Source organism: Ptychodera flava, chromosome 17 (genome assembly GCF_041260155.1).
Source record: "Ptychodera flava strain L36383 chromosome 17, AS_Pfla_20210202, whole genome shotgun sequence".
Classification (NCBI taxonomy): Eukaryota; Metazoa; Hemichordata; class Enteropneusta; family Ptychoderidae; genus Ptychodera; species Ptychodera flava.
This window is the reverse complement of record NC_091944.1, coordinates 37,445,434-37,463,954: the sequence shown is the minus strand read 5'-3', so window position 1 is coordinate 37,463,954 and position 18,521 is coordinate 37,445,434. Positions and strand designations below refer to the sequence as shown.

Sequence of the window (18,521 nt, the reverse complement as noted above, 5' to 3'; positions counted from 1 at the left end):
TCGCAGGAACGCAAGATCATTATTAGTAAAGGTGTGTGATTTATTACAGTAAATGTTTTCGATTGTGAATACCCACAGTCCTTGTGCAATCAAATATGGCGACGTTCATTGGAATAACTTGCTCAGCAAGCCGTCATCTTAGGAACATTTCAATGGTAAGGGATTGCGAGGTGTGGACATGTACCGGTATGTTCAAGGCGGATTTACATCACTCGATTTTGATTAAGCCGCGACGAGGCAAATATTTCCCTGTCCATCTAAGTGTATTTTTCCAGGGTTCGAGCGCATGCAGCACGCAGGGGGCTGGATTGCGTATAGCTGTGATATCGCAGCGGTACTTGTGGACGTGGCGTATATCGAACGCGATCGGGTCATTGGGGTCATCGCCACATTCGCTGATCACTGCGCCTCACATGACTTGACTAGACGCAGCACATGTGCTTGTCACTGAGGATGAGGCGGGGACCAGCCAAATCGCCACAGTCCCGCTGCGAGCCAACGTATAGGCTTCGTTGGCAGTTTACTACGAGACCGACCGGTATCGTAGATTTAGCTCGCAAAATAATAAAATAGATAAAGTATGCAATCAATAAAATGATACCTACTGTATCACTGACTATCTGAGACTCATCTTCTACTCCTGCTAACGAGCCGACCGTGACAACATGTATTTTCGACCGTTTTTCGGTGAGTCGTCGATGGTTCCTGCTTGAGTGCGTTGTACGCGCGATCGAGCAAACATCGTAGAAACCGTCGACGGCTCACGGGAAAATGGTCGAAAATACGTGTTCTTATCTTCAAGAAAGTTAGCAGGCATACAGAATGAGTCTCAGATAGTCAATGATAAAGATGATACAAGTTTATTTATTCAAAGGCTAATATAGTTCATTATTTTGCAAGCTAAATCTACGATACCGGTCGGTCTCGTAGTAAACTGCCAACGAAGCCTATGCGTTGGCTCGCAGCGGGACTGTGGCGATGACCCCAATGACCCGAGCGCGTTCGATACACGCCACAAGTACCGCTGCGATATCACGATTGCGTAGTGTTGGAGTGTTCACACAGGCGTGTTGTGAGCTTAGAACTAGTTTTACAGTGTAGAGTTTACGCTGAGAGTTTTTGCTATGTTCTGACGTTCTCATACATACTCTACGTATGAGAACTTGGCATAAACCCACAGCATAAACTGTACACTACTAAAACTACCCAGCTCACAGCACGCCTGTGAGTGTTCAGTGTACAGTAACGTAAAAGGGGCGTGTACTACATTGGTCTATATAAACAATCCAAACACCTGTGAAACAGGGATGCAGATGGGTCCTACCAATGGAGGTAGTCTCCTTCTAGTTCTACCTCCATGGTCCTACTAATGACTGCCCGTAGCTGCCTGAGGACTGCCCGAGGAAAAATTAGGCCAAATTTCACCAATTTTATCACTAAGCCAATAGGTTTATTTTATATCATGCCCAGCCAACCCAAAATATCATTGATTTGGCGTTCACCTGATGATTTTTCCGGCTGTTTTGGAACTCAGAAGACGCCGGACTTGATGGACGTCGCCAGCTCAATTGTGAGATCATAATATTCAGTGCAAGAGGTGGTACGATATCCTAGCCGTGGGCGTGCAGCTTGACAGCCTTACACCCCTTGCACTGAATGGTATGATCTCACAATCAAAGCTGGGGACGTCTTTCTTGTCGATAATCCAGTGTCCAAAACCGCTCTTGAGAAAACATCAGGTGAACGCCAAATCAATGATATTTTTGGTTGGCCGGGCATGATATAAAATAAACCTATTGGCTTAGCGTTAAATTGGTGAAATTTGGCCTAATTTTCCTCATACCAATCTCCATGCAGAGATTGAAGGGTGATGTGGCAGCAGTGTGGCGTAGATAATTTTCATAAAGCTAAAGGGTCTCCTAGTCGTTGACCTTGCACCCCCACCCGCTAAGTGTGGCTACTACTGAGACTCCATAGCTAGATAATAATTATCCAAGCCGCGCACAATCTGTGTATGGGGATGGAGCTCATACGTGTATGTCAGCGGGAGTGTAATTCAACTGTTGATTATACGCAATTGTGGCACCACGTCTACTCACAGGCACTCGTTAGCTGGGTAGTCTGCTAAATAGATCAATTTTCGGCTCAATCTATTGATCCCGTAGTCGATATGCTTGCCACTGCAACCTAAATACCCTCAAGGTGTGCAACAGAATCGCTCAAAAAACACCACCCGATTTTTTTACTGGCTGTGCGCTCACACAAAACATTCAGAACTACACTCCCATATACCTAGTTAGATCACAAATTTAACCATCTCTTCGAAAATCACGCCGATGAACGTGTTACTCGCATCGTCTTGAAAAAATTGGCCGTGTTTTGAGGCCAAGTGCAGCTAGCATGGCGTGCAGGATGATTGTACCATACGAAGTATTATTCTACTACTGATTGGCTAATCAACGCCCAAAACAAAGGTCATTGCAAAACGTCACTGGTGAAGTATAGTTGACCCTCCTCTACTGTCTATGGCCCAACAGAGGCACAGTTTCCCTTCTAGCACATGGAGGTACACTGCTTCCACAGTGAAGTCTGCTGGAAAAATACCGGTATTCCAAACTCTAAAAGAGTTTGTTAGATTTTAGGCAGCATTCAGAAACACCTTTAGAACTTGGGAATTACAAATGATTCCTCTTTGTCAGATTCCCCCACCCCAGCACCCTCAAACGGTGTTTAAGTATACCCTCCCTCCCAGACTCTTCACACTCATAATCACATCATTTGCTACACAGTGTACCATCCTCCTGCCATGATTATTAGTGTAATTTGTTTATCTCAGTTTGAGTGAGCTAATGAAGTTAGCGAAAGCTGATTTTGACAGTTTGCTTGGACTAGGCCCTACAAGACCTAAAATTTTATACAGAAGACCTAAATTCGTTACAATTTTGTGCATAATAATAAGCAAAGCCCCATTTTATGTACTGTCTGTGGATCCAATCAAGTTTGTACAACAACAATTCTCTTTTGACAATCTTAAATAAAACATCATGAAACAAACATATACAGACAAAAAGAAAAAGTTATTGAAAAATTACCAAGAATAAAAACAAATGCACACAGAACCATAAACACAATCTGCTTAAACAATCTGCCACAAAGCACACTTTCAATATATATCAAGAGAATGCACTGTTCAGATCACAGTACATTGGCACTTTCAATGATTTCAGATCACAGTATATTGGCACTTTCAATGATTTCAGATCACAGTATATTGGCACTTTCAATGATTTCAGATCACAGTATATTGGCACTTTCAATGATTTCAGATCACAGTATATTGGCACTTTCAATGATTTCAGATCACAGTATTTGGCACTTTCAATGATTTCAGATGACAGTATATTGGCACTTTCAATGATTTCAGATCACAGTATATTGGCACTTTCAATGATTTCTTATACAGATCCTAAGTGTGAAACTAGCATGTAATTAAATGCATAAGTCATCGCTGGTTTTTAATATAAATCTCAGAGACACTAACACGGCACATAATACCAACAAGGATTTTAAAAGGATTATTGTATGCAACCTATATATTTATGTTTCTGTGTGAAAACCATTTCATTTTTACACTGGCAGAGCAGTCAAAAAAATTTACTCATTTAATATAATTGTAAAAGGAAAACTAGTTCTTATCAGCGTGTTGCACTAAAAAGTCTCATTGGGCTTTACATACACAAGCACATTTAAAATACAAGGTAAAAAACAGCAATTGATCTGTAAAAAGAAAAGTTAAGGGTTTCTTTTAAAAGAATCGGTTGATGTTGTGCTTCTTTTATTAAAAGGAAGATAGTTCCATAATGTTGGGTGTGTAATAAAGAAGGCTGAATCACTATAAGTGAACATTGCTACATGTGGGACCGTCAACTTAGTGGAGTGATTGGAATGTAAATTGCGTGTTGGTTTTCTCAAAGACAAGAGTCAGCATTTGCATTAAAACTATGCATTTGATATTTGATATCATCAATGTCATGCAAATGAATGAAAAGAAATATCCTGGCCTTAGTGGCTTTCCTTGTTACATTTTCTAGACAAATACTTGGATGTTAATACTTTTCAGATACAAATCTGTGAGGTACATTTTATACATAAGGCAAAACCTCCACAGAAAGACTGATTTAATTTTTGTTCACCTTGTTCATATAGCCAGTGGGTTATGCATGGCGAGGTTCAAATGTGTATTTGCAACCTCAAGTTACAATGATGATATTCAAATATTTACTGCTGTTTTATGGATTACTTGCAGCCTGTCAGATCATTGGTCAGTCCAAGATGTATCCCAGGATCCAATTCGGAAACTTCTACAGGAGTTTGTAAAAGATGGTATGCAAGCAATACAAGTGAACTAAACCAGGAACCATTCACAATAAGAACAGAAAACAATGGAATCCGGAAAATACATTTAAATGATCCTAAAAGGAGGTGGGTTGAGTGTGTTGCTTTAAACCAATCATCGCTGATCTGACTCAAGTACTTGAGTCAGATCAGTGGACTATTACCATACACTGCATACAGTCATTGGTTTGTTTCATAGCTATGATACGTACAGTGAAGCCATTATGCAGCTGATGCAAAGCCACCAAATCATGCCAATATAATTGTGTTATGTCTGTTTTCTAAGCATCCATTTGTAGCGGAAAACCCATATTTGCATGCATGAGAAATGAAACTGCTACATGAGACGAATGGTGATTTGACATAATTAAACTAAAAGTCAAGCTAAGGGTTGTAACAAGCCCTCATCCACTTTGCAACATCCAATCTCTGTGTTGCATTGTTGTACCATCAACAGTCTTATCAGGTGAGATCCACAGTCATTGCATACCCAGCTGACTATGCTGGCTCCTAGGCCCTGAACTTGCACTCTGAACAAGGCTACCCTGCTAATTGTTCCATGTGCTGGTGCCAGCACACTTAGCTTGGCAACCCAGCTACTGAGCTTGGCTACCCAGCTGATGATGCTAATTCACTCAGCTAGGCTAACTAGCTGACATTGTAACACCCTGAGCTCGACAACCCTGCTGAATTTCCTACCCCACTTAGCTTAGCCACCCTGCCAATTGTGCGAGCACATTGAACCTGGCTACTCGGCTGACTTTGTCAAAACACTGGCAAACCTACCGACTACGTATGCCAGCTCTCATTGCCAAAACTCACAAAGCAACTTATCTTCAATTCAAGTAAACAATCATAGGAACATTATTGTGATCCCAGTTTCCACAGCAAAATAGTAAACATCAATAGTTGCTGACATGACATCTTATAGTTTGTTTATTGCAGAAATGCTCTGTCATTGGCAATGTTAGAGTCTTTAAAGTCAGACTTGCAACATGATATCGACAGCAGTGATCTGCGAGTCATCATTATTTCATCAAGTGGTCCTGTGTTTTCTTCTGGTCACAATTTGAAAGAACTGGTGAGTGAAACTATTCCAACACAGTTCAAACTGAATCAAATCATCATTCTTTTCTTTCAAAATCAAAAATCAAAATCAGGGATCACCATGCAATGTTGGAATCGGAGAAAAAGTTACCTCACATTTAACGACATCGAAATTGAAAATGTCCTCTTGTCCCAGTGTTGATTTAATTCGGGAAAAATTGATTTTCCATTTTCACAAAAATAAGATAGTGAAAACTTTATTTACTCCATGAGATTCACAATGATATCACACAAGCAGTAGACCAGGACAGTATTGTAAAATATTTTATTAGAGTCCAAATATCTTCAAGGAACATTTTACCTTTACATGTAATAAGCTGTTCATTCCAATGTGTTTCCATCAGAATGTTGGCACAAATTATCGGCGCATTAATCTGTCAGCACTTTCACTTTGGAAGTGATTGATAGTAAATCATCATTGGATGAAGTTCTCAAGGTGTTTTCAGTATTGGTGTACTGGCAAAGAGAACAATAAATAAATTGTAGAGGAAATCTGAGCAACATGCAATTCTAAAACATTGAATAGTTTGATTAAACGTTTGTACATGTACAAATGTAATCAGTTCCATTCTTAATGTTTTACATTAAAGAATGTAAAATATTGCTTTTGTTACCAGACACTGTTTTTTGTTCCATATCGTAATCCCATAATACTTGGTTTGACAACTTTCTTTCATTGATATGCTAAAGTAAATAAATTGTCAGGTTTGCACCTGCACACATAGGTTTTCAGAGAAATTTTTGAGAAACACAAGTTGTTCTCACAAAATTTTGCTTTAAGTGATGTTTATTTGCAAAATCAAGTCATAATACTTTGCCTTCTAGCAGTTATCTTCAAACTATCAAACCAAGAAGTGACTGTTAACAGTACTTTCCATAAAAATTGTGTGAGTTAACATCTGTTAATTCATGCTGTCTTGGTTCTCTTTTCTGTTTTTGAGTCATGAAAATGTTGATGAAAGCAGTGATGTAGTGAAGGCAAGGCAACTGTACTGAAATGCAAAATTTGGCTCTAAAATAAACACATAGATAACCTGCATGTTAGAATATTAATCAGAAAGTGTGCTGTCATTCAAACAACATTTCAAGACTATTGTCAACGATGAACTCCTAAAATAGGCATGCACATGCAACAATGATATGGATTTTACGGAAAAAATGGAATTTCTGTACAAAAATCACAGGGTCAGGATTACAAAGAAACGGAAACATCCGCATCATTAAAGAAGTGTATGTCAATCAAACCTTGTCTGTAAAGATAAGAATACTTGTAATGCAAATAAAACTGATCAACACAAATCTTATTCTAAATACCGGTATACAAATCAAAGTGAGCTAAAACCCTGGCAAATTTAGATCAGAAAAATGCTTGAAACTAACAAACTCTGGCCTAATCGTAGCAAATCAGTATATACAAGGAATGACAACATAGGAGAGATTGCCGTCATACCTTAAAATCAAATACCAGGGAAACACAGAAAATGTAATCTTTACAAACAGTCAAACACACAATCAGATTTAATCTCATATCAGCGCGTACCCTTTGATATGCCAGGTCCCATTGCTTTCACACAAGCACATCAGCTTATAGCTTTTATGTTGATCAGCCAACCCAACTAAAATGCATCTTTTCACATATCCCGAACCTGGTGACTGTGTCATTCTAAAGACTTTTATCATGAATTATATTACCATGCTCTGACCATTACATTGTGATTGGTCGAGCTGAACCATGTGACTGACCACAAATACAAAGTAATGGTTTGTTTTCATGCCCGTGAATTTGAATAATAAGAATAACAACTCAAAGTATTGTAACTTTACAGCTCAAACGTAAATCATAATCAATCACAAAATAAAATGGAGCACTTGTTAGCCAAGTTGAGATACTTTTTTCTGAAAACATCTTCAGATTTGCCAAAATTTTAAAAGCGTGTGCCAGTGCATTGCGTATTGCTCAGTTCTGGGGCCAATTGTCATTTGCTTGGGAAATTTTCGCAAATTTTGAAAATTTTCTTGGGTTAGTTGATAATATAATGGAAATAACAGACTCCGCCCTGACTATTAACATTTTTGGGCAAGGGCGAGAGGAAAGCCAAAATTAATGGGCTCGGCAAACGTTAATAAACGTTAATGGTCAACACGTCGCCCGTTATTTCTGTAATAAAGTCTTAGCATCAAGCTAACTTTATTATACATTCATAACATTTATTGTGTTTTTCAGACAACCACAGAGGGCAGGGATTACCATGCTAAGGTGTTCAGTACATGTTCAAGTGTTATGACACTCATCAGAGAGTTACCTGTACCAGTCATTGCACAAGTTCAAGGTAAGATACAATTTATTTGATCTAAAATATAATGGGTTGACTCCTACAACACTTGGAACAGTCCATTGCCTTTCTTATGTGTCAGTACAAAATCATTCTAATAGCATTCTAATAAACATAACAATTACATGTAACATGAAGTTCAGATTTTCATCTGTTTTTTTATTGCACATTGATGTCTTTATTATGGAGATTACAATAATGTGTATTGAGGTGACTTTGAAATTTTCTTATGCCATACACATTGTAGGTATAGCTACAGCTGCTGGTTGTCAGTTGGTTGCTAGTTGTGATATTGCCATAGCAACAGAGACATCACAATTTGCTACTCCTGGGTAAGGCATGTTCTTCATCTTCTGAAACTTGTGAAGGGATGTTAATTTGCTGATGTTCACTGTTGATAGGCAACAACAAAATCATTCCTTTCAAGGTATTGATGGGAGTTTGTAAATTGTTGAAAATGCAGAGAAACTGCCTTTTATTTCACCATTAATCTGACAGTCCTGGCAATATGTTTTGTCAGAAATGTGCTGTAAAATAGACTATAAAGAATGAGAGTTATAAGAAGATTGAAGGCAACAAGAGCATGTGGATGCATTTAATGTTGTTATCACTTACTTACAACTGTACTTTTAGGAGTAAGAGGTTAATAAGTGGAACAGATTCTTTAAAAGTGAAAAGAAGACCACAACCAATTCTCTCTCCATTTCAATTCAGTCTGTCATTAAATCTGAATAAGTCACCGAAATCTTATCTTGAAATAAAACTCTACTCCTCTACAAATGTCTATAATTTTCATTGACTGACCAACTACATGAATTGAAGTAGATTCGTTTTTTTCAGCGTCAAAGTTGGTTTATTTTGTTCAACACCAGCTGTTGCTGTCGGTAGATCAGTTCCACAGAAAGTTGCCATGGAAATGTTATTTACAGGGGAACCAATATCAGCTCAAGGTATGCTAATTATCAAAATCAGACATGAAATGCTGGTAAAAAATCTGGTTTCTAAACTTATGAATATACAATATCCTAATACTGATATGTACAAACTTACCCATAACAAACCAATAATGCAGCCCTAATTCACCTGTACCAAACCTACCCATAACAAACCAATAATGCAGCCCTAATTCACCTGAAAGTACAGAGATTGTGATTGGTTGATTGCACAGCAATGCTACAATGCAGACTTCCATGAGAAATTTACTCTGTAGCCAATAACTGAATCGTACCTAGTTTCACTGTATTGTACACCCACTTTAAGTTTTAAGTTTTCTCAGAATGAGTGATCTCTGTGCTTAAAAGGTGCAATCTTCAGTATGATAGGTTCCATTTGTTTTGACAAAATAATGGACATGAAAGTCTGATATATGTTGACAACTCAAACTTATGGTAATTTCTAACTCTCTGCAATATTTCTAAACTTATGGCTGGCTTGTGGCTAATTTTTCTTGCTGGATCTTTTTAAATGAGCAATCTTCTTCAATGATGAAATTACAGCATATCAATTCTTTTATTGGTCATACTCTTCATAAAAACTGTTTGACTAGTATTCTGTCAAACAGTTGCAAAAATACGGGAGATAGGTTTTTTTTGCTAAGCTTCTTCCACATACTGTTTAAGTTGATATCAACATAGTACCATACGACTTACATATTGCATATACACTGTATCTCATCTTTATTGTGAAATGGAAATTTAAAAGGTGATGTACCATTTCAGCTGCATTACAGCATGGTTTACTGAGTAAAGTGGTCCCAGAAGAAAAATTGGAAGATGAGGTGAGAAATGTCCTTTGTTGCATTACCTTGCAAAACAAACAAACAAACAAACAGGCAAAGTACAGCAAACCACTAAACTGTATTTTTAATTCATCATTTTATATGGAAATCAGTGATATTAAATAGTTAGACATTCAAAGCTTTACTTAAAGCAGAACACCAAGATTTGTCAAAACTACTAGTGATTAGGAGAATGAATATGTGTGATATAGATTATGTCATACATCAGCATTTGATACAATTAAATGGGAGCACAATGTGATTGACTCTATTTTTAAGTAGCTTTATCATGACTGAAAACTCCCAAATCTAGTTGAAAGTTAGAGAATAATGTATTATGATATTTTGCCAGTACATACAGTGTCTGTACACACTTGAAAAGCCCTTGAATTTTAAAGCCCCTGAAAGTCCTGGAAAGTTCTTAAAAATGAAATTGACTCCCGGAAAGTTCTTGAAAATTGATAATCCATCCTCAAGATGATCAGTCATAATTTTGTAAAAGCAATATGTAAAATTATATGTAAAAGTGATACACGAAATAATATTTTCTGGAAAATGGTATTTTGGTGCAAATAGTCTTGAAAATTGCTGAAAAAGCCCTTGAAAGTCCTTGAATTTATGTGACTCTCAGTGTATGGACCCCGTACATAAGACAATAGTTTGGATCATTTGTCATTACATACAGACAATGGCTGTAGTATGTGACTGTCAGTGTATGGACTCTGTACATAAGACAATAGTTTTGGTCATTTGTCATTACATACAGACAATGGCTGTAGTATGTGACTGTCAGTGTATGGACTCTGTACATAAGACAATAGTTTTGGTCATTTGTCATTACATACAGACAATGGCTGTAGTATGTGACTCTCAGTGTATGGACCCCGTACATAAGACAATAGTTTGGATCATTTGTCATTACATACAGACAATGGCTGTAGCAGAGAAGATATGTCAAGCTAGCAAATCAGTTGTAGCACTGGGTAAAGCAGCATACTATCGTCAAATTAGCAAAGATATTCCATCAGCTTACAGGTAAGATCCACTGTATGTCCGACACCATTATACGGTAAATTTTGAGATATTTAAATCAACATTTACTTCAGCGTTAATCTGCAAAATATCTCATGCTTAGCACATAGACCTCATCAGGATTGATTGAACCTTATTTTAGTGATGTACCACACACTGATAGTCTGTTGTGATTGGCAACATTATTGTCCTTGAAATATCACCATATCACCCTGGAATTCATGTTCATTGGCAACCATTATTGACAGAAGATACTATACTGTTAACTTTCTAAAAAGTACTGAGTCACATGACCATGCAACTGCTGATGGAACCACACTTTGGTCCAACCACGCTATTGCATGGTGCAACCACACTTATTGCATGGTGCAACCACACTTATTGCATGGTGCAACCACACTTATTGCATGGTGCAACCACACTTATTGCATGGTGCAACCACACTTATTACATGGTGCAACCACATTTATTGCATTGTAAAGACTGGCAAACCCTTGTTACAGTCATTTCTTTACCACCTCCAATTAGATGGTGTTGTACATGTGCAATAGACAAACCTTATAAAAACTCTATGACTCTATGATGATTTCAACAAATATGTTATCAAGTCAACACTTTGTTTTTATCATGAAATCCAATAATTCTAAACATCATAAAACGGACATTATTTTTACTTGTTTATTTGGAAGGAAAAATCCAATTTTTCCATATTTTCCAAAATAACAATATTCCATCTGTAATGTGTGTACCATATCTGTATATCAATTAGGTATTGCTGACACTGCAGTAGACAATATTTTGATACTCAGAACACTATGTATGATGTTTGATTGTCATTATCTTTGTTTTGTTAGATGATTTTAAGAGTTTTATGCTCTTGAAGTAATGAAAGTACTTGTCATTGTTTCAGGGAAACCGGTGAAGTGATGGTCTTTAATCTGTCTCTGCAAGACGGACAAGAAGGAATCAGTGCATTTCTACAAAAAAGAAATCCATCGTGGAAACACAATTTTGACAATTCTGTTGAATCTAAATAATACTGATGACTCTGAATCCAGTTTATCTTTTGTAGTCAAATGGAGATGATATGAATGACATGTTTTTGATTATGTGTCAGCCGCGCCAGTTGTGTAGACATTATGATAATACTGGAATGTGATAGAGGTATGCGACGTGACGAAAAATGTCTTAATTTTTTCAAGAGAAATTGTAAAACACTTTTTAGGATATTTCTTATAATGTTTCTCCATGCTTGGAAGGCAATGCTATCTGTTTGGTATCAAAGTACAGGATGGAAGCTTCTACTATCTATGATGGAAAATGTATTGCTTACAATAAATGGTTTATGTTTACGCTATTCAATGCGACTATCACTTGTTTGCCATTCTTCACAACAAAATAGCAATTAAATGGCAATTGATTCTAACAAAGAGACCTATGGTTTCAAGGACACATTTACTAAAGACCCATCGTTTGAAGTGAAGAGGCTTTTTTAGAAATCTTTCATTCTTGGGACACATGGGCATTTGTAGGAAGATAGCATAGAAAAGTCTACTTTATTGTAGTTTGATGTCTGGTAAAAGAACATTTATGATGTACACATATTATCTAGAATTTTAAAAAGGATAAAGGAAAAGTTAATGTTAACAAATGTGATAAATGGATTTGATATTTTTGCTGTTTTGAAGTGCTATGATAAAGATTTATAGTAACCCTGTATGACAATCATATCAATATCAGTTAATAGCAGATACATGTAGCTATGATTGCATCCCATATACGTAATATCTAATACAAGCCTCATTTGAAAGTTATATCATTCATTCATCATATTCTTTGCTAATGAAAATTTTCAGTATTTTGTACACCATTCTTTTCCTTGAAAGGGTTCTATTTTCCAAGTAAGGTTAGAAAATGATTGAATCATGTTTTGGATGGCTTGCTCATGAATAATTATAAAAGTGATGACACTTATGATGGTTACTTTGTAAGTTTGGATATTGTGTGAAAAGTAAAAAGGGATAAGGGAGATTGAAATTTGTTCTATTTTCTGATAATCACTTGTTATGGAAATATATTTAGAAAGCAAGATGCAAATCATACGTATGCAGAGTTTAATATCAGAGCATAAAAACAGTGTAGCTTTGATTTTATTTCAGTGATTTTTGAAGGAAACACCATGCCATGCTACTGATACAGTTTGATAGAACCATGCCATGCTAGTGGTACATGTTGATAAAACCATGCCATGCTAGTGGTACATGTTGATAAAACCATGCCATGCTAGTGGTACATGTTGATAAAACCATGCCATGCTACTGATACAGTTTGATAGAACCATGCCATGCTAGTGGTACATCTTGATAAAACCATGCCATGCTAGTGGTACATATTGATGAAACCATGCCATGCTAGTGGTACATGTTGATAAAACCATGCCATGCTACTGATACAGTTTGATAGAACCATGCCATGCTAGTGGTACATCTTGATAAAACCATGCCATGCTAGTGGTACATATTGATGAAACCATGCCATGCTAGTGGTACATGTTGATAAAACCATGCCATGCTAGTGGTACATGTTGATTAAAACCATGCCATGCTAGTGGTACATTTGATAAAACCATGCCATGCTAGTGGTACATGTTGATAAAACCATGCCATGCTAGGTACATGTTGATTAAAACCATGCCATGCTAGTGGTACATGTTGATAAAACCATGCCATGCTAGTGGTACATGTTGATAAAACCATGCCATGCTAGTGGTACATGTTGATAAAACCATGCCATGCTAGTGGTACATGTTGATAAAACCATGCCATGCTAGTGGTACATGTTGATTAAAACCATGCCATGCTACTGGTACATGTTGATAAAACCATGCCATGCTAGTGGTACATGTTGATTAAAACCATGCCATGCTAGTGGTACATGTTGATAAAACCATGCCATGCTAGTGGTACATGTTGATTAAAACCATGCCATGCTAGTGGTACATGTTGATAAAACCATGCCATGCTAGTGGTACATGTTGATAAAACCATGCCATGCTAGTGGTACATGTTGATTAAAACCATGCCATGCTAGTGGTACATGTTGATAAAACCATGCCATGCTAGTGGTACATGTTGATTAAAACCATGCCATGCTAGTGGTACATGTTGATAAAACAATGCCATGCTAGTGGTACATGTTGATTAAAACCATGCCATGCTAGTGGTACATGTTGAGTAAAACCATGCCATGCTAGTGGTACATGTTGATTAAAACCATGCCATGCTAGTGGTACATGTTGATAAAAACCATGCCATGCTAGTGGTACATGTTGATAAAACCATACCATGCTAGTGGTACATGTTGATAAAACCATGCCATGCTAGTGGTACATGTTGATAAAAACCATGCCATGCTAGTGGTACATGTTGATAAAACCATGCCATGCTAGTGGTACATGTTGATAAAACCATGCCATGCTAGTGGTACATGTTGATAAAACCATGCCATGCTACTGATACAGTTTGATAGAACCATGCCATGCTAGTGGTACATGTTGATAAAACCATGCCATGCTAGTGGTACATGTTGATAAAACCATGCCATGCTAGTGGTACATGTTGATTAAAACCATGCCATGCTAGTGGTACATGTTGATTAAAACCATGCCATGCTAGTGGTACATGTTGATAAAACCAATCTCTTTCAAGTCTTGCATTTTGATGGTTATCAATTTGTATCTGTGAAACCGCTTGTCATTTTTATGGGAACTACATAGAACTATTTTTATGTAAATTAATGTTAATCTTTTGCATTAATTGAAAAATAGTATCGATGTTTTCAGAAGCTTTTCATAATCTTTATAAATTTATTTAATGACCTTTATGTTTTAATTGTACTGTTTTGATTGTACTAATACAATCTTAAATTTCTGACTTGTTCTTGTTACAGTCATTTGGAGTTCAACTAAACACAGGTTGTGACAATATCAGTGCTCCCCATGTACCCATAATAAGCAGTAGAGATATTTGCAACATGATTTGAAAAGTTAAGTCTCTATCATGAAATCATCAAGACATCTGTCATCCAGACTTTTTATTATGTATTGATTTAGGTCCCCAGAATAATGCGGTTTTTGGCAAACTGGCGCTAAATCATCAATTGTCATAGAAACTCTCTTCTTCCAGTAGAAATCAAATTTTTTGCCTTTCAGTGATGTCCAAAGGGTAGGTTTCACCGTTTTGTAAGGCTTACTATATCTCATCATTATATTGACTTTCTGATGCAGACGATAATTTTACTCCCCTGTGTTAAATAGTCTAGAATCAACTCTTCGTCCTTGTCTCATCTACTTGAAAAAACATGAATATCTGTGCATAGATTTCAGCTTTGCAACTCCAATCCCTCACATGTGAATGTCACAGTCTCTCTTAACAATGTTTCAGCGGATGCATTCTTTTAAATTATGAATTGAATAAAAAATATTTTTTACATTTCATGTAATTGTTCACATTTCCATTATTCATTGATCAGTCATTTAAAGGCCCAGTAATGCCAACTTTGGATGATTTTTTTCACTATTTTTGATTTTAATGTCAACCATAATTTCTTGTTCATCTCCCAAAAGCATGTTGATATACTCAGTATTCAGCTTGTCAACTCAGCCTGTTATATGTATTTGTTTAAACTGCATTGTTATTGTTGACAATTGAATTCTTCAAAATGTAAACAATAACAATGCATTGTGCAAATGTAGACGATATGTTGGCCAGTTTAATAGTAGGTGTATCAACATTCTTTTGGAAGTACAATAAGAACTTGCATTGATATACAAAATAAAAATAATGAAAAATTCATCAAAAATTAGCATAACTGGCTCTTTAAAGACTTGCATTATAATTTGCAGTTTGTATGGTAGGAATTTCAAATCAGTTTTCAACACTGAGCTCAATCATTACAATCATCTTCTTCAAAATTTCCTTCTGGTGAAATTACTTTATCAAGTATCTGAAATCCGCTCTGGCCACAACCTGTGTTCATAAAGGTCAAGCAAAACATGTTGGTTATCCAATGGAGATCTGATATAATGAACTTCAGATTATAACCGTACCGTAGCTTACCATGTTCAGCATATTCATCTTTCATAAGAACGTTTTGAGCAAAAAATTACTCAACATATCTTAGAATTAATGAGCCTGCTGTTTGGACCGATATCTGTCATTTATGAGTTGTAATTTTGAGTTAAGCATTGAGTTTGCGAAAATTTAGGTGTTTAGAATTCATGAACCTCTTGATAGGATATCGCACAACATCTCTAATTCAAAGTATATCAGAGTTATTGATATCACGCAAATTCACAAAATATTAATATCATCTGTTTTCATAATGAACCTTATCAATTTATTGTCTTTCATGGCTTGCCAATCCAGCAGGAATTTGTGATCGTAGCATCATTTTCGAGTCTCAGTAGCCGACATGTTTCTAAATGTTAGCGACCGATTTCACTGATATAGAATCGCCTCCCCATAAAATTATGGCCCAGCCCTTAAAATGTTGTCAGTTCACGTTGTCCATCAAAAAGCCCTTGACACCATTTTGATCATTTAATACGGCAATAATGCTCTTATGACAGCAAATCCGGCTATTATTCGAAAATTAGGCCTCGCTGATAAATGTTGTGACAACGTATATTTAGATAAAAAAGACCTTGTACAGCTCAAAATTTGGGCGTTCCTTGTTCAAATTGCACTGAAAATGGTGAGAGTTGGTGTATGGTGGCGCTAGAGTGCAGTGAGCAAACCAAAGGGATACGTCATCATTTCAGTCCCATCACGGGAGTTGACAAATGTCTGTAGACAGTGGGTAACTGCGTCTCCAAAGACAACTCCTGAATGTGTCATAGCAGTGACGTAACATCAGGCCATGTATTTTACATCAGTGTTACATGTACTTATGTAAATTTTTGACAGTTTCTGGGACAAGGAGTCTCTTCTTGTTTTGAGACATAGCCTTCATGGTATACTTTTTTAGACAAAATTGCTCCTTTATTTACAATCATCTCATACTTGTAGCAAAATGATTTATTTTATGCAATGAAGATAAATAATAGGACACCATCATTTGGTCTGTATGATGTACTAAAATCTTAACAAAATTGTTCTAGAAAAAGATAAGTTAGGGACACGCTGTTGTACATGAATTGTATTGTGACACTTGTCTGACAAGTACCGTAACCATTGGTTACTGTTACTCATGACATCTTTAAATAATTTTTATTATTTAATGATGTAGTAGGAGCTGCTGTCTGGGGGAGGGCGTAATGTTTTGGGAGGGCGTAATGTACTTGAAAGTCGTTTCAGAAGAAGTATAGTTTATAACACTGAGCGAAGATGTGATTAAACTTCTCTGTTTCATTCAAAGGATCAAAACTAGAGTAATACAAATTTATCGAAGAGAAAAACAATGTTTTGGTGAATGCTGTGTTCTATTTGTAAGTTGTGATCAGATATTCTAAGTTTGGTCAGCTACTTCCTAAAAGTAAAAGCTTAATTGTCAAATTCAAAATTAGTCACGAATAGTTTATACGTTCTGAGCTTTTTCTTAATCCCATTATAAATACGTGGTTTATTTTGGGTTTAATCAATAGTGGTTGATATTCGTTGAAGAGTTTTCATGTGTAGATACCAAGTGTTGTACACATATGATATTACAGTTTAGGTATAGGGTAACTGACCGGGTGAGTCAGGGGTCAAGTAATCTGCATATTGCTGGTGCTGCATCTGGTTGTCATAAACTACATCAATCAGCTTTGAGGTTGTGGTTGCAACAGAGGTGGACGTAGAAAATGCTGTTTGCCAAGACCTCGTGGTCCACTTGTCCTCGTGAGTCGCTGTATTCTGCATGAGGATTGTATTTTCACCAACATTACATAGCATGTTGTCAAGCCAGACAGCGAACCATAAAGAACACGGATGTTTTACTGCCACTGTGTTTGCCGTTATGTGCGAATCAGCTGCTATGCATCATAACCAGCCTTTCTTATATACCTATCTTTACGGGTCTGCAAATCGACATATCGTGGAGTTTGGCATTTGCTATATCGTCGCTTGGTAAAGGACCAGACATATCTTTTGCCGTGAGTCTAAATTACATCTTGTAAGATTTTCCTGTTATCACCCGTACTTTTGTACTGATAGATATAGTATTCTTATCGCAATTAGGTTAGCTGAACTTTCGTTATTTCATTTTTGTGGGAGTAATTACAGGTCGTCGACCACTTGAAAGATAATTTTTGTGTGTGCATGTGTTCTTTCAACAACCCCATTGCTCTAGTTTCCAAATTAAATTTCTGGCTGTTCTATTACTTATATTTGCCGTTGATTGGAGAATTTTCAACCATCTTGTGACACCTGAATTCTGGCAATTTGGCCCGTTTATTTTATAATGTTTGCCATTCATGTATGTCATTCCTAGTTGATCGTCGAGTTGGCAGAAATAGAGGTTAGGTCGAATAAACCTCTTACCTAGCTGCTAAATTGTAGCTCTATACGGTGAGGCGGTCGGTGAGTTTTGGTTTTTGCGACCTCTACTGGTGAGCGATGTAGCAAAAACCAAAACTCACCAACCGCGCCTCACCGTAGAGCTACAATTTGCAGCTAACCTCTTACCATAAAAATGATATGGCGTAGTGTGGTTCAAAGTATATCCGAGTTGTTAAAATTTATGAAATTCAGAAAATACTAATATGTATATAAACTCCTCCCAATAACATTATAGCAAAGACCTTAAAATAGCCTCAGTCACTTTGTCCATCAAAAACCCTTGACTCCATCCATATCTGAGCCAATTTTAACCGTTAGGGCAAAAGTGGTCATATACAA

General features: G+C 36.8%; 1 protein-coding gene across 1 annotated transcript; it reads left to right on the top strand.

The window, feature by feature from the left end:
- The first annotated feature begins 35 nt into the window (after window positions 1-35).
- Window positions 36-15,139, top strand: LOC139116249 (enoyl-CoA hydratase domain-containing protein 3, mitochondrial-like). Its single transcript, XM_070678839.1, has 9 exons — window positions 36-155; window positions 4,307-4,482; window positions 5,341-5,476; window positions 7,727-7,832; window positions 8,083-8,167; window positions 8,676-8,785; window positions 9,554-9,612; window positions 10,541-10,647; window positions 11,555-15,139. Exons 1-9 carry the CDS (start codon window positions 96-98, stop codon window positions 11,679-11,681), a joined length of 966 nt encoding a protein of 321 aa, XP_070534940.1. The 5' UTR covers window positions 36-95; the 3' UTR covers window positions 11,682-15,139.
- Window positions 15,140-18,521: the final 3,382 nt, after the last annotated feature.

Excerpts from the sequence above, each read along its gene's own strand:
- LOC139116249 (XM_070678839.1), top strand. The coding sequence starts at position 96 with ATGGCGACGTTCATTGGAATAACTTGCTCAGCAAGCCGTCATCTTAGG. Across the intron at positions 7,833-8,082 it reads AGTCATTGCACAAGTTCAAG|GTATAGCTACAGCTGCTGGT; the intron begins GTAAGATACAAT and ends TACACATTGTAG. Across the intron at positions 8,786-9,553 it reads GGAACCAATATCAGCTCAAG|CTGCATTACAGCATGGTTTA; the intron begins GTATGCTAATTA and ends GTACCATTTCAG.